The sequence below is a fragment of the Macaca nemestrina genome, chromosome 7, assembly GCF_043159975.1.
Source record: "Macaca nemestrina isolate mMacNem1 chromosome 7, mMacNem.hap1, whole genome shotgun sequence".
Taxonomy (NCBI): Eukaryota; Metazoa; Chordata; class Mammalia; order Primates; family Cercopithecidae; genus Macaca; species Macaca nemestrina.
This window is the reverse complement of record NC_092131.1, coordinates 152,813,296-152,829,219: the sequence shown is the minus strand read 5'-3', so window position 1 is coordinate 152,829,219 and position 15,924 is coordinate 152,813,296. Positions and strand designations below refer to the sequence as shown.

Genomic DNA, 15,924 nt, shown 5'->3' with positions numbered 1-15,924 from the left:
GCAATCCTGCACCAGTTACGGGAGGTGATATCTAATTTTGACTTTGCTTGGCTCTAATTTTTTCTTGAGACTAAGCAGTAGTGATAAAGATAGGTAGCTTTATGTCCAAAGAGTTTCTTTTATGGCTTTTTCCCATTCTAGTGTTTTGGCCTTAGAAAAGATAAGACTGTGTGGCATCTAGAAGCTTGCTTTATTTAAGGAACAACTCAACTTGGCCATAATATGCATAAGCTGTTGTGTTTTAGAAGAGCCATGAGAAGTGCTATGGAATTTTCACATTTAATAAAAATGCAGTTCTCATAGATTATCTTGGTTAAGTCTAAGAAGAGTAGTTTGTTTTTATCTAACAAAAAGTATAAAGGTGCTTCACAATGTAAAAAGGGTCAGTTGTTTAGTAATTTAAATGTCCATTAAGGGTTTTCAATTTTGAAGAAAATTGATTTAAATGTAGCTTATAAGGTATCAAGCACTAAAAACTCCGTGATCTCAACAGATTCCATTGTTCTTCTTGTATATGTTTTGGAAGAAAAGTTTCCATAAAAAGCTAGATGAAACTCCAAAGGAAATTATAGACCCTTCTAGAGTTTACAGATGTTGGTTGAACAGAAATCCTTAAAATCTGTGAGATGGACTTCTAATGAGAAAGCCAATAAAATGGGTGCTTTGGTTTTGTCTGTTGTTTCTGTTTTTATAAGATGAAATAATAGACTTTTGTAAAACAAAGTATAAAAGAATAAATTAAATAATAACGATTTTTCTTCCACACAAAAGATATTATGCTTTAAGTTGTTTTGGAAGTCAAGTTTGCAGAAAATTTGCTTTCATTAGTCCTTTTTTGTTTCTCTCTCTGCCTGGTCACTTCTTTTTGCCCATCAGCTTCTATTGACTTCTCAGTTGTCTGGCTATGGAGGACAGGTTCATGCCAGGAGTAAAGGTTCCTACCTTGTTTCCTCGCGAAAACAATGGCCTTACCTGATATCGCAGATAACCAGGGAATTCTACTTCCTCTTTCAGATGTGTGCCTGATATGTCCCTATTCATTGGTTCACCTTCCCCCTTCAAAACTAAAAATGAATGTGAACATACCTTATTAAGTAGGATATTTAAAGGCACGGCATCATAAAACTTTCAACTTCTGTAGGAAGAGCCTAGGATATGTGTTGGAAACACACCAGTGATTTGTGTTGTGTGTTGGTCAGCTTCTCAGCCACTGGTAGGTAGGTCAGTACTCACAGTGTGCCTCTTGTCCCACAAGGATAATGGTGGCATGGTTCTGGCTTCTGAGGCCAGCAGAGAAGTAACAATGTACACGAACTGCCGTGGCACCAGCTGCTCCTATGTAGACCTTTGAGGCATAAAAAACACATGTATCTCATCATTCTTAGTATATTTACTTATTTGCTCATTCTCCCTGTATGTACCTGGTTTCCTGACCCTGCTAACTATCTTCTTCACCACAGCTGCCTCCTTGGCCTTGGCATCACTGGCCCCCTTGGTTTCCTCAGCTCTGACCACCACCTTGGTCCAGCCTTGCGGGCCTCTTTGTTTCTGACCCTGTATTTCCTGTACACCTCCTCAGCCCCAGCTGCTTCTTTGGCTGTAGTCTTGCTGGTCTTCTCATTTGTGGCTGCCTCAAGGGGAAGGAAGGGAAGAAAAGGAAAGGAAAATGTATAATTTCTAAACTTGTAAATATATGTATTTAAGTCTAAGGAAATGTTACCCAGTATGCCCTTTGCTTAAATTTATCATGGATGTATCTCTGTCTTTCAGGAGTGAAATTATCAAAGGATCAGCTGTGAAGTTATTAGATACTATGTTTTGAGTAGAATGAGGCTTCTGCAGATATAAGGACATCTCATTGTCTCCTCTGTCACTCCTCTGCTGGTTTGGAAACATCTATAGGAAAGCATCTTCTATAGTCATCATCTACCTAAGAGGCCAACATCTTGCCGTCCTATTTTCCTTTTTTGCTACTTATGCTTTCATTTTTACATTTTGTAGGTTTTCGCATAAGTAAATGTTCTCTTTGTATACAAAGCAGCTTTTCTTATGGTGAAATTCATTTATTTTGGTCAAAGTGATTCTCCTGTATTGGTAAGTTCAAACTGATTGTGCTTCAGTAACAAACAATTTCAAAGTCTCAGTGGCTTGACCAAACAAAAGTATATTTCTTACTCACTCTGTATATCTGACATAAGTTAGCGACAGAGTTCATTCATCTAAGACACTTATGGAGCTAGGCTCAGAGGGCTCCATCTCAACACGTTTGTCCATAATCATTGTGGCAGGAGGAAGGTAATGTTGTTAATTGCTCTCTGGCTCTTAACAATGAGCATCACCCTGATGCTCATTCGATTGGCCAAAGCAAGTCAGATGGATGTGATGAACTTCAGTGAGGGTGAGGAAGTACAGTCTTAATATGTGTGAGGAGAGCTGGGATATTTGGAAGCAGCCTGATGACAACTATACTTTCCCATGTTGAGTGGCTATGAGTCTCATCCCATCAAATCTTGGTGAACCAATGAGAACCAATTTACTTTCTCATATACAAATATGAAGTTGACATTCTTTCCAAACATCTGGGACAATGAATATTGCTCTTGATCAAATTTCAAGTTATTTTCATTTAAGAATTAGACAAACATACTGTGATCTCTTTTTATGTTGCACATTTCTCTTATACTGGCATTTTATCTGCACGTAATCTGGTGAAAGCTTACTTGGTAATGATGGCTCGTCATTTTCTTCCCTCTCTTGCAGAATTCATGGTCTCTTCAGGAGCCAGTCATTCTAACATCCTAGTTCAAGAAAACATCTCCTTCTGTTTATTAGTTGTTCAATTTCTGTCGTCTTCTTTCAAAGTACTTAGCTTCAGGTGGAAGAAAGTTTCCTAATAATTTCTAAATTAGAAATTGTATGCTACTTTCTACCTACTGTGCCATTTGTTTCCATGAGAGTCAGCTGAGGTGAGTAACCGTGAATGGATCTAGTGGCTTAAGCAGGTTATTGCCAAATATCAATAGTAATGACAACAAAAATAATGACCTATTATATGTGTATAGATACTAGCAGTTTAACTACATGAGATCTAACTTGATCATCATTCATGCTGCAGGTTTCAGATGAAAATATGACAGGCCACCACTCTATATTCAGGGTAGAGATGCTCCATAGTTTTTTAGAAAATGTTTGAGGAAGATGGCTTCTTGTTTTGTCTTTAGAAAGGATTACAACGGGAGAGACCACAAAGATTAACACCCTTAGTCCATTAGGACTTCTCTAATATTGGGAAACCCTTATTCTGTCAAGGGCCGCTGATGGAACAGTAAAAAAGACCAGAGACCACCTACATCGGAAAGCAATATAATTTAGTCTTTTAATGAGAAGTTATAAAATATTCCAAGTAGAAGCAATATAAAAGTCTACTTAATTAACACAAGAAATAGCAAGATATATGCTTCATTTCTCTTATTTTAGCCTAAAAAGTGAAGGGGGACAGAGAGGATGAAGATCACAATGGAAAGAGTCATATGAATAAAGAAAACAGGAAAAAGAATCTGATAAAGGGGGGAAGGTTGCTTATGGAAAAGCACATAAACACAAATGCAGAGAAATCACAAACACACACACCTGTATGCATTCACTTCCCAACTGGCTTCCAGAGAACTACATAAGCACATTTGTAATCATGGAGTGCTGTGAAATAGCAGCATCTTGATTTATTCTTTCAGGGTATTGCCAGTTGTAGTGTAAACACCTTGAGAATAGGGACATCTCTAGATGTTTGTGAAAGTGAAAGATTTTTATCTTCTTAATGCTGCACGGCATTTTGGAAAGTTCAGGTATAGTGCAGGTGTATTGTCCTTCAATACTTGCCTTGAAGAAATTCAGAGAAGGGCCACATTTGGCACATGATTCAGAGCTCCCTCACTTTCAGTCCCTAGGTGGCTCTTCCTGTTCTGCTCCAGTGCCTGCCTTCCAAAAGCAAATTCCGGACAACAGCCTATGTAATCTAGTAGGGTCATTTCACATGCCAGATAACAAACTGTTGACATAATCTGGTCACCTGCTGCTTTTTCATCATATTGGGAAATAAATAACATAAGTAAATAGAGGTAGATTTTTATTCCTTTATCAGCAAATGTTTGACTGAGAACCAACTATTTAAGCACTGTGCTAGGTACTGTGTAGTAGAATCAGTAAGGCCAGCATAATCCCTATTCTTACTTAATTTTGTGGGAAGACAACATTAAAACAATAACTAAAGTGTCCTGATAGAAATATGCTACTTATTTCACAGGTAGGCACTAATTTTTCTTTTGCCTCTCTTTTATCCTTTTTTATTCCCTTATATATTTTTCCGTAATTCAATTAATAGAAGAAATCTAGGACAAGATCTTATTCCCTTTCATGTAAAAAATACCAGGCCAGGCCAGCTCTAGGCAAGCATGATCACTGTTTCTCATAGTCCTTCTTGCAGCTCTGCATTGACCAAGATTCCCTCTTAACTCTCTAGGCTCCTTTTCAAATGGCTTGAAATTGTTTCCTCTTTTCATGTTTTCCAAGAATAAAGTTTTAGGAAAGTTCTGGAAAATTAATGGGAAAGTAATTCCCTGAAGAGAGTGAGACACAAAAATATGGCTTATCCAGGGAGCAGCTTCAGATTCTTCCCTTGCTAATAGGATGAGAGCAAAATGATGTGTATTGAGAACCTGCCATATTCAAGACACTCTATTAGGTTCCAAAGGGGCTATAAAGATATAAAGAGGGCACAATCCCTGCCCTCCTAAAGCAATATATGGTAACTATAATTAGAAAGGAACACAAAGTAATTAAAGTGTGCCAAGGTGGGAGATATGGATGCCTCTGACTTATGTTTTGTGAGAGTTTTGTAAAAGAGGTGGCATCAAGGCTGATACTGAAAGAGATGTGGGGATTGCAGAATCAGACTGGGTAGGATGCTGATGCAGTGTCTTCATTCTGGGACTCTGCATGCTGCCAGTGGACAGGCAATGATGGTGCAGGGCAGGCATCTCAAGTCAACGGGGAGAGGATAGTGTCACAACCATACCATTTGGGGGACTGTTGATGTGTCTTGATGAATTGAAATGTGGGGGCTTTCATTTGTTGGGCAATGGAAAAATATGCTAGATTTTGATGCAATGAAATATTCACAAATGCCACAATCAAAATGGCACTTCGGGAAGTTTGTCATGGTATGTATGAGCAGGTTGATTAGAGGGGAGAGGGATACCAGTTAGAAGGTAGTGCAATGGTACAGACATGGGATGATAAGAATCCAAACTACAAAGGTAGAGAGTAGAATGGAAAGAAGAGAGTGATGGACTCTGTCTTGTAACGTGAATGACTCTGGACTTATTTACAGGAGCTTAGCATATGCCAGCGTGTGAAATGCAGGTGAGGGTGACTACAGTGGAGTGAGGCAACGGTTTTGATCAGAGGAGTAAAATGTACTACGGAACAGACCTTGAAGGCTCTTGCTACTTTGGAAATCTGAGAAAGGGAAGCCATAAACACGAGGAGCACTGTTACTCTCCATAAAACAGTATTATGCTGTTGATTTTCAAATATTCACAAATGCTTTTTGGAATGTACTTTTCCATGGATTAGTGTGTTTTATGTTGAAAGTGCTTTTTTTTTTTTTTTTTTTTTTTCCACCAGCGGGTTTGCTTTTAAAATCAGGTAAAGATATTTTCCCTTTAAATGTAAAATGCTAATTTAATTTAGTCTTTGCTGCATGGGAATGGGATACTAATGTGGCTGAAAACAGCAGTTTATTTTATGTGGGTTTGACCATTTCAGAAGTTTAACATTTTTAAAAAATATTATTACTAGGAAAATAAATTTGAAACCACATTCCAACTTCAATGAGGATTATTCAAGTGTTTTTCAATTATATTGCTTAAATACTCCAAAGAGTCTTTGCCTCAGAGCACAGACTCCTTATTATGACTTTGCTACAAAGGAAAACAGGACTCTGTTCTGGGTTCTGAAGTGGTTTTCCTCATCCACCTCTGGATTGCTCTTCTTGGAGACCAACTCTTGGTTTAGCCTAGTGGAGCTTTCTATTTGTTAGAGAAATTGACCAGTAATGTGTGGTTATATGATTGTGCACAGCCAGCTACAGCCACAACTACTTTTAGCCCCTCACTCAAACAGTGGGAAAATATTCTGGGGTATGAAAGTCTCAGGAAGATTAATTATACACTTACATGATAAAGATTTCCAGTTATCTCAGACCAGCATATTTATTCTTTACGATTAATTATCCCGAGATAGCCTTCATTTAAGGTAATGAAATATTCTTAAAATACTTACTACGTTTTAGCTTGATAGCTGAAAACAAATGCTCTGCATTCTTCTGTATTTACAAACCTTTATGCAGTTTGGTGATATGAGGCTACGTGGAGAAACTCGCTGCATAAAGAATGAGGGAGATGATGGTCCAGCTCTCCCTTGCAGTCATCAGACTGACGTCCAGAACTGCATTCAGGCCGGGGAACCACCCTTCAAGAAGGGCATACACAGACTAAAGTGTATTTGGAAGAATAAACAGGTGAAGGAGACTGGAAATTCAATCATGTTGGAACTTGGAAGGTTGCTCTGGAGAGAAGACTCAAATAGTTGTGGTATTTCACTGCTGCAGGGGGCAGGTAGCAGCTGCCATAGTTTTGGCTACCTAGCATCTGGGCCCCTTTTCCATCTCAGGGAAATCTGCTATGTGTATGCTGGTGATGGGGAGGGTCTTGCATTCTATGGTAGAAGTTGAAGGGTCAGATTTGTCTGTTTTGAGTCACTTGACACTTGCATGTGGACAAGGGTACTAGGCTTCTTCTGGTGTCCAGGCACGTGTTTATGGCTGGGGCTTTGAGTCTAACAGGCATAGGTCAGTTGATAAAGTGTCTAAATTCCAATGTCACATCCAGACTGCTCTTGTGGAATGATGTTGGCAGTTCTTCACTGGCTGCTTCCCGTAGCTTCTAACCTCTTCCCACCTGGTTTCACGTTCTAATAGAGAATGGAAATATCTAATCCTAAAAGATTTTGTGAGCTTCTTAGTATCTTTGAAATAAGTTTCTCTTTTGCTTGAGGTAGTTGGTGTAGGTTTCTGTTGTTCACAAACAAGAATCCTGACTGATATAATTACTAAAAACATAATGATTTCTTATTTCTAACTGGAATTATTTTATTTTTTACTATTTAGTGAATTTTTTCTTTAATTTTTAGTTAACATATGATAATTGTACATATTTATAGGGTACAGAGTGATATTTCAATACAGGTATACAAATGTGTAATGATCAAATCAAGATAATTAGGCTATACATCACCTCAAACATTTAGCATGGCTTTGTGTTGGGAACATTCAGAATCCTCTTTTCTAGTTGCTTGTTTTTTGTTTTCGTTTTTGTTTTTGAGGTGGAGTTTCGTTCTTGTTGCCCAGGCTGGAGTGCAATGGCATGATCTTGGCTCACCGCAATCTCTGCCTCCCGGGTTCAAGCAATTCTCATGCCTCAGCCTCCTGAGTAGCTGAGATTATAGGCATGTGCCACCACGCCTGGCTAATTTTGTATTTTTAGTAGAGACGGGTTTCTCCATGTTGGTCAGGCTGGTCTCGAACTTCCGACCTCAGGTGATCCACCCAAAGTCCTGGGATTACAGGCATGAGCCACCATGCCCGGCCTCTTCTAGTGTTTTTGAACATGTATAATAAATTCTTGTTAACTGTAGTCACTCTACAGTGCTATAGGACACTCTACAGTGCTACAGGACACTAACTTAGTCCTCCTATCTAGCTACAAGTTTGTAACCATTCTCTTCTACCTGCCTTCCCCCACTACCCTTCCTAGCCTCTAATAACTATAATTCTATTCTCTACTTCCATGAGCTTAGTTATTTTTAGCTCCTGCAGATGGGTGAGATCATGTGGTTTTTTTTTTTTTTATCTCTCTGCCTGATTTATCTCACATAACATAATGCCTTCTAGGTTTATCCATATTTCCACTAATGACAGGATTTCATTCTTTTTTATTGTTCAATAGTATTCTATTGTGTGTACATGCCACATTTTCTTTATTCATTCATCTGTTGGTGAACATTTAGGTTGATCCTATATCTTGGCTATTGTGAATAGTGCTGAAATAAACATGGGGCACAGATACCCTTTGATATACTGATTTTCTTTCTTTTGGATAAATACCCAGTAGTGAGATTGATGAATCATGGTAGTTCTATTTTTAGTTTTTTCAGAAACCTCTATACTGTTTTCCACAATGGCTGTACTAATTTACATTCCAACCAACAGTGTAGAAGAGTTCCCTCTTCTCTGCATCTTCACCAGCACTTGTTATTATTTTGTCTTTTTGATAGTAGCCATTCTAACTGGGTGAGACGATATCTCATGGTGGTTTTCATTGGCATTTCCCTGATGATTAATGATGTTAAGCATTTTTTCATATACCTGTCAGCCATTTATATGTCTTCTTTTGAGAAATCTCTATTCAGACCCTTTGCCTATTTTTTAACTGCATTTTTGTTTTTGTTGTTGAGTTGTTTGAGTTCTTTGTATATTCTGTATGTTAGTTCCTCGTTAGATGAGTAGTTTGCAGGTGTTCTCTCCCATTCTGCAGGTTGTCTCTTCACTCTGTTGATAGGTTTCCTTTGCTGTGTAGAATCTTTTTAGTTTCATGTTGTCCTATTTGTTTATTTTTGTTGTTGTCAGTGGTGACTTTTGTTGTCTTACCCATAAGATCTTTGCCTATACCAGTGTCCTGATGCATTTCCCCTCTGTTCTCTTCTAGTAGTTTTATAGTTTTGGTTTTTACATTTAAGTCTTTAATTCATCTTAAGTTGATTTTTTTATATGGTGAGAGATAGGAGTCTGTTTGTCTTCTTCTGCATATAAATATCCAGTTTTCTCAGCACCATTTATTGACAAGCATATCCTTTTCTCAATCTAACTGGAATTTTTAACCTGGATTCAACAATAGCTTTATGGAATCTGTGTGTTTGTTGTGTTATATGCAGTATTTTGGTTATTTGTTCATTCACATGGGGGAGAGAGTCCATTGTTTTATTTACTTCTCAAAAGGTTCTATAATCCTTAAAGGGCCAAGAACCACTTATCTGCAGGATACAATTTAAACATCTTAGCATGACATTCAAAGTTCTCATTATCTGGCCTCAGCCCATTGCTTTGATTTTCTCTCCCATTACATTCTCTGCTGCTTCTATTTCTTTATCCTCTTTTCATGCTCCAGTAGTCAAAGTACTCTGTGTTCTCTAAAAGCACCTAATGATTTATAGTCTCTACGTCTTTGCTCTTGATGTTCTTTCTGCCCAACCCTTTTCTTTGGTTCTTATCCCACTGTTCCATTGGTTTGCTGAACACCTACTCATCTATTTAGACTTCACTGGTTTAATTCCTCAGTGGATGTAATGATTACTGTGCTACATCCCCTTGGCCTACCTGATTTCAGCATTGCTGGCAGCCCATGTTAAGCTAGCAGCTTGTATGAGTGCCTCTTCTTTGTAGCCTTTGTGCATTCTCCACAGTCACTGAAGGCAGACGTGTTACCCAGGCATATCTTTGTGGAGAAGTTAACCCTTCTTGGGGGAAACACTCAAACAATGAGAATGTGAGTGGGCCAATGCCCCAGCCTTCCCATTGCCTGTGGGCCAATGGTGGGCACATTTAACATGACTCTTCAGAGAGATCCCTGAGAGATTAGGCCGGGAGCTGTCCACATAGTTAATCTGCTCACTAAGCCCCCTTTTTTGGCTTGCTTTCTTTCCTGAATCACTTTCCTTCCTCTTTCACCCCTGCTTCCTAGATTTCTGCTCTCTTAATCCAAGTCTTTATCTCAAGCTCTACTCTCATATGCATCTAGATCCAGACACCCTCTTGACTGTGTGCCTTTATTTTAGCTGTGAGATGCTGCTTTAGCATATCTCGCCCTTTATTGATCTCATTGAATGATTTCTTTCTAGTAGACTATTACTTGTGGAGAGTAAAGAGCTTATCTTATTGTGATGTGAGTGGGCACCATCCAACTGGCTGCCAGTATGGGTAGAACAAAGCAGGTGGAAGAAGATAGGTTTTGCTGAGTCCTCTTGCTCCCTTTCTCTTCCTGTGTCAGATGCTTGCTTCCTCTCCTCCTGCCCTTAGACATCAGATTCTAGGTTCTTCAGCCTTGGATTCTGGGACTTACACCAGCAGCCTTCTGGGGGTCCTAGGGCCTTTGGCTTCAGACTGAGGGCTGCACTGTTGGCTTCTCTGGTTTTGAGGTTCTCAGACTTGGACTGAGTCATACTACTGTCCTCTCTCCCTCCCCAGCTTGGAGACAGCCTATCAGGAGACTTCTCCTTGTGATTATATCAGCCAATTCACCTTCTTTTATATACCTATATATCCTGTTCGTTCTGTCCCACTGGAGAACCCTGTTTAATACACTTATTCATTATTGGTCCCTAAGCAGGTACATAGTGGACCCTCCACAATGTGTAAAAGGCACGGTGCCTGAGAGCTGTCTTCAGATATCGGAAGGGTTACCTTGTGTTTACATATGTCTGGGGAACAGAACCAAGACCAAAGAGTAGAGGTTACAGGAAGACAGATTATAATTCAATACATTGTGTATCAGTGCACCTATGGGAGGTGATATTTGATAGTAACAGTAACAGTGGCTCGTTATGGCATGATGACCCACTCAGGGAAGATACATGCCCACTCTTTTGCTGAGAAGTCCTATTATAGAAAATTTTATAGAACAGGGACCACAAGCACATACCTGCAAGGACCAGCCTGGCATATAAACTAGTGAGGCAGGCTAAGGGTCACATAGTTGGGAATGGTGAGAACTGTGTGGAATAAAGTGTGTGTACCCTGTCTCAAAGGGGTAGGTACTCCTCAGCTCCAGTCAACAGTTGCTAGGCAGTAATGCAGATCCAGCACTATCAGACCTTCCGGTTTTCCAAACTAAGTAGAAATCCAGATTCTTAGGTAAATCTTCCAGCATAAAGACATTTGAATCAAGAAGGCATCACCGTGGCTGGCTGTGGCGCATGGGTTGTTAGTTTGTAATCTTTGTATAGTGGATATAGCCGAGGATGTTAAAGCCTCAGATGTGAGGATGGCTTTCTAGAGAGCCAGATTCTGGTCAGCTTGCTTTCTTCAGACCCATGAACACACTCTGCCTGTTCCCACCTTGGGCCTTTGGCCATTTTCTCTTCACAGCAGGGACACTGTGTGGCTCAGACCCCTCTCCTGTGACATCTCCCACTGCTGGTCCTTCCCCAGCAAGCCCTGTCTTCTTAGTGCACCTTCAGCATTTCCAGCACTCAGATGTCTGCTGCAATTGCTCACTGTCTAGTGGCGTCATGGTTTGTCTTATCTGAATAAGTAAGTTACAAGTTCCCTTAATGCAGAGGTTCTACTTCCTGTGGCTTTCCCGTCATTTGGAACATGGTATTGGGTGCATAGCAGGTGCTCAGTAAGAACTGTTGGTTCACTGTTGCTAGATGACTGACATACTCAGTGCTTATGGCATCACTCTTAGCAGAAGACGACGTAATAAAGAAGAGGCCACCAGCTCTTGCATGGAGAACTTAAAATTAAATCAGTGAAGCTCCTTCAGATGACTCAGTGCTTTTGGCATTGCTCTTAGCAGACGATGAGGTAATAAAGAAGAGGCCACTAGCTCTTGCATGCAGAGGTTAAATTTAAATCAGTGGGACTCTTTCAGAGATGAAATAGACATGTCCTCTATCTACTGTTGACCTGCTGTCCTCAGAGCTTAAAATGGTGCTCAGTGTGCCTCACCTGTCAAAGGCTTTCCCTCATCATTTCCCACCAGAGATCCAACAAAATAACCAATTATGTGTGCCCTTATTTAGATTTCTTGATTAGAGATGGGTTCTGATCATAAACTATGTAACCATCTTTTAAAGGAAAACATTAATAGGCAACTCTTTGTTACAAAGATTGCCTAAAAGAAAAAAAACTTAATTTTAACTGTTGATGACTATTTATTTTTGTATTCTTTCTCTTTTATTTGAAACACATTTTGTTTTAGAAATCTCTTTTTCTCTCACATCTATAAAGCAAAATACAACATAAACAATTCTCAGTCATCTGTGATAATGAGTGTTAGGGTATACTTTGGACACTGAAGTTTACTAATTGTTTCCAAACTTTATTTTAGCAAACTTTCCCCACTTTGTGGTGAGGATGCTAGTGAGTATAAATTGTCAAAATAGTATGTCTCCTTTATATTCTGTATTGCACTTGTTACACTACTGTTTATTTAGCCTAGTTTCAGTGCAGTTTTGTTACAAGGAGAAGGATCGGAATCATTCATTCAATAAACATTTATTGAACCCCTACTAAGTGCCAGATCCTATTTTAGCTGCTAGAGATAGTTGTGAAGAAATTAGACATTGGTGGGAGACAACCACAAACCAATGAACAAATGAACACACAGGAAAATATTGGATGGAGATAGGTGTTGGGAGCATAAAACAGAATGGAGAAAATATGTCTGGTGGGGGCTACTCCAGATTGGAGTTGAGTCTCTTGAAAGCTGTGACATCTGAGTCTTGAACCACAAGAAGGAACCAGCCGTGGGAAGATCATGGGGAAGAGCATTTCAGGACAACAAAACAGCTACTGCCACAGACCTATCGCAGGAGCCACGTGGTGTGCTGGAAGCACAGCTAGGAGGCCAGTCAGAAGGAATTTAGCCAATAGAATTTATTATACAAGTCAAAATTACTAGCAACAAAATGAAATATGTATTTTGTAGTTTAAGTATATATGGCCATGAACATTTAGATTTCAGAATTTGTGCCGTGATTTCATGACTAAATTCAGTGATTATGTAAGATTCACATTGGAGAAAATCAGTGTTCTGAAGACTATGCAGTGCATCCCGCTTTGAAGCTTTGGATTTCTCATGACTAGGATAGGCCATTAATAATATTGGAGGAAAGTATCATCTAGTGTTATATTCTTAAATTGAATTTGCCTTGAAAGTAATCATGCATACAATGAACATAGTAAGAAACAGCTTCCTTCATCCTTTAATGTAATAATTGCTCCCAATGATTACAAGAGCTTATAGACAGCTGGAACATCCGGCTATCATGTTAGCTGGACAAGGAAGAAAGCTGTTATGGATAAAGCTTCAGATTTTCTTGCATTTTTTGATATCTGTATAACAGAGACCTGATGAGTTGCCAATACGTAACAAGCCAGAACCCTGAATCCAGAGAGCATTTGTGACATTCAGCCAACACAGAACTGCTTTCCCACCCAAAGGGTGGTCTCCAAATCTGTTGTAGCTTTTGGCAGGATTTTTATTTCACAATTGAAAACAGATGCCCTTTCTGCCCTTTCCCTTGTTGTCTGAGTTACTACCATTCAGGAGATTGCAAGCCATGGCAATCTCTCATGTACCTTCAGAATGCCCAGCAAGAGTCCTCGTTAGACACTGGTATTCAGAAGTCCTACTGTGAAATACTTCCTCTGCAAGAAGTGAACAGATTCAGGAAGGTGCCAGGATTGTGAAGTTCCGGTAGTCTGGTGGGTGTCTTGTGAATGTTTCTTGTCAAAATCAAAGCACCAGTCCTGGGTTTAATAGAAAACATCTCTCTGGATAGTTTCTATTTTAAAATATTTAATCCTAAAAGAAAATATTTAATCCTAAAGAAGTATGTAATCCTAAAGGAAAACCAAAGTGTACTCTCCCTAATGGAATGTATTGAGTTTCATTATAGGATATGGCCCTAAAATATGCTTGGATAGGATATTGCAAATCCAGAGTATCAAAAATCACTAAACTACTAAATTCTTGATTGACTAAAAGAGACTTATTAGACATAACAACTGAATATAATGTGTGGAATTTGTTTGGATCTTGGTGTAAACCAATTGAAATTTGAACTGGTGGACAATTGGGAAAATTTAAATATGGACTCAATATGAGGCAATATTAAGGAACCACTGGTAATTTTGTTAGGTGTGATAATGATATAGTGGTTATCTAAGAAAATAAGAGTTATAAAGACAGTGCTGTGGAGGGGAAAAAATGAAACCTGAAACTTTAATAAGATTTATTGGTTCATTAGTAGAAATGTAAAAGTGCTTCCGTAAAAGTAATCATAGTTTAGGGGAGAGGAACCTAGAGGCAGACCCAGGAGGAGAGAGTCATGGAGAAAAGGAGATTTTGAAGGATGTTCAGTGTCCTTCAGTGAAGGGACAGTGCCAGCTCTAAATGGCTCTGCAAGGGAAGAGCCAGGGGATAAATCCTCCTCACTCTTTTCCCTCCCATCTGTTGCTGATCTTTTCCTGCTCTCAAATCTAGATGGCAGGGGACTCACTGGTGTAGTCTATACAGGTCAGCCTTTGGGGCTGATAGTAGGGTGGAAAAGGGCAGAGAGTAGAACTGGGGATGTAAACAAAAGCTACTAGTAACAGCATCTTTATAAAGTATAACAATATGGGCGGAATGTTGAAGGACAGATACTCTTGGAAGAAGCCCTTCATAGAATTATAAAATGTTAGGGCTGGAAGGATCCTGAGAAGTGACTCTCAACCTAATTTTAGAGGTGAGGAAATAGAGTATTATAGCAATTTGTATATAGCTAGTTGTCACAGAGCTGTTAAGAAATTACAGACTTTTTGATGTGAACAGACACTTCTCAAAAGAAGACATTTAGGTGGCCAACAAACATGTGAAAAAAAGCTCATCATCACTGGTCATTAGAGAAATGCAAATCAAAACCACAATGAGATACCATCTGACACCAGTTAGAAAGGCAATTATTAAAAAGTCAGGAAGCAACAGATGCTGGAGAGGATGTGGAGAAATAGGAACATTTTTACACTGTTGTTGGGAGTGTAAATTAGTTCAACCATTGTGGAAGACAGTGTGGCAGTTCCTCAAGGATCTTGAACTAGAAATACCATTTGACCCAGCAATCTCATTACTGGGTATATACCCAAAGGACTATACATCATTCTACTATAAAGACACATGCACATGTATGTTTATTGTGGCACTATTCACAATAGCAAAGACTTGGAACCAATCCAAATGTCCATCAATGATAAATTGGATAAAGAAAATGTGGCACATATACACCATGGAATACTATGCAGCCATAAAAAAGGATGCGTTCATGTCCTTTACAGGGACGTGGATGAAGCTGGAAACTATCATTCTCAGCAAACTAACACAGGAACAGAAAACCAAACACTGCATGTTCTCACTCATAAGTAGGAGCTGAACAATGGACACATGGACACAGGGAGGGGAACATCACACACTGGGGCCTGTCGGTGGTTGGGAGGTACGGGAGGGATAGCATTAGGAGAAATACCTAATAGAGATGACGAGTTGATGAGTGCAGCAAACCATCATGGCATGTGTATATCTACAGTAAAATTAAAAATTAAGTAGTAATTAAAAATTAAAAATTAAATTAAGTAAAATTAAAAAAATAAATAAATTATAAACTTTTTGATTTTCAGCCCTGTCTCTTTCCCCTAGGCCTGGGAATTTTCATAAATATTCCAAAATTTTCCCAGACCCACCACACCAGCTAAGCCACTGTTCAATATGGGTGAAAATGGTAAGGAAGTCTAAGTTGTTATTCACAGGAATGTGTAAGCATTATAGACATAGCCATTGCAGTAGGCCATATTTCTGTAGCTGAAATTACAGATTCATTGTGGGTAATCTGGAAAATACATATATGTGTCAAAAGGAAAATAAAAGCACCCATAATGGACCACAGAGATAACTACTATTAACATTTTGGTGCTTTCCTATCAGTTTTTAAAATTAAAATGTACATAAATATATGTATGTGTGTATGGAAAATTAGTATCAGTTGTACATA

At 39.0% G+C, this 15,924-nt stretch overlaps 1 protein-coding gene across 12 annotated transcripts in view; it reads left to right on the top strand.

Annotated features, from left to right (window-relative positions):
- Positions 1-15,924, top strand: part of LOC105490574 (galactokinase 2) — a 275,378-nt gene that overhangs the window by 146,965 nt on the left and 112,489 nt on the right. Inside the window, exon 9 of one of the 12 annotated variants that reach the window (XR_011625304.1) lies at positions 15,554-15,654. The exons of 10 other annotated variants lie outside the window; for them this stretch is intronic. Coding sequence is in view for 1 of the 2 variants with exons in the window: in XM_024795572.2 (XP_024651340.1) it covers positions 1,771-1,799 (29 nt within the window). In the remaining variant the exon portion in view is untranslated. Of the gene's footprint in view, positions 1-1,770; positions 5,381-15,553; positions 15,655-15,924 lie in introns of those variants that run through there. One more of the 12 variants, XM_024795572.2, reaches the window with a different exon arrangement.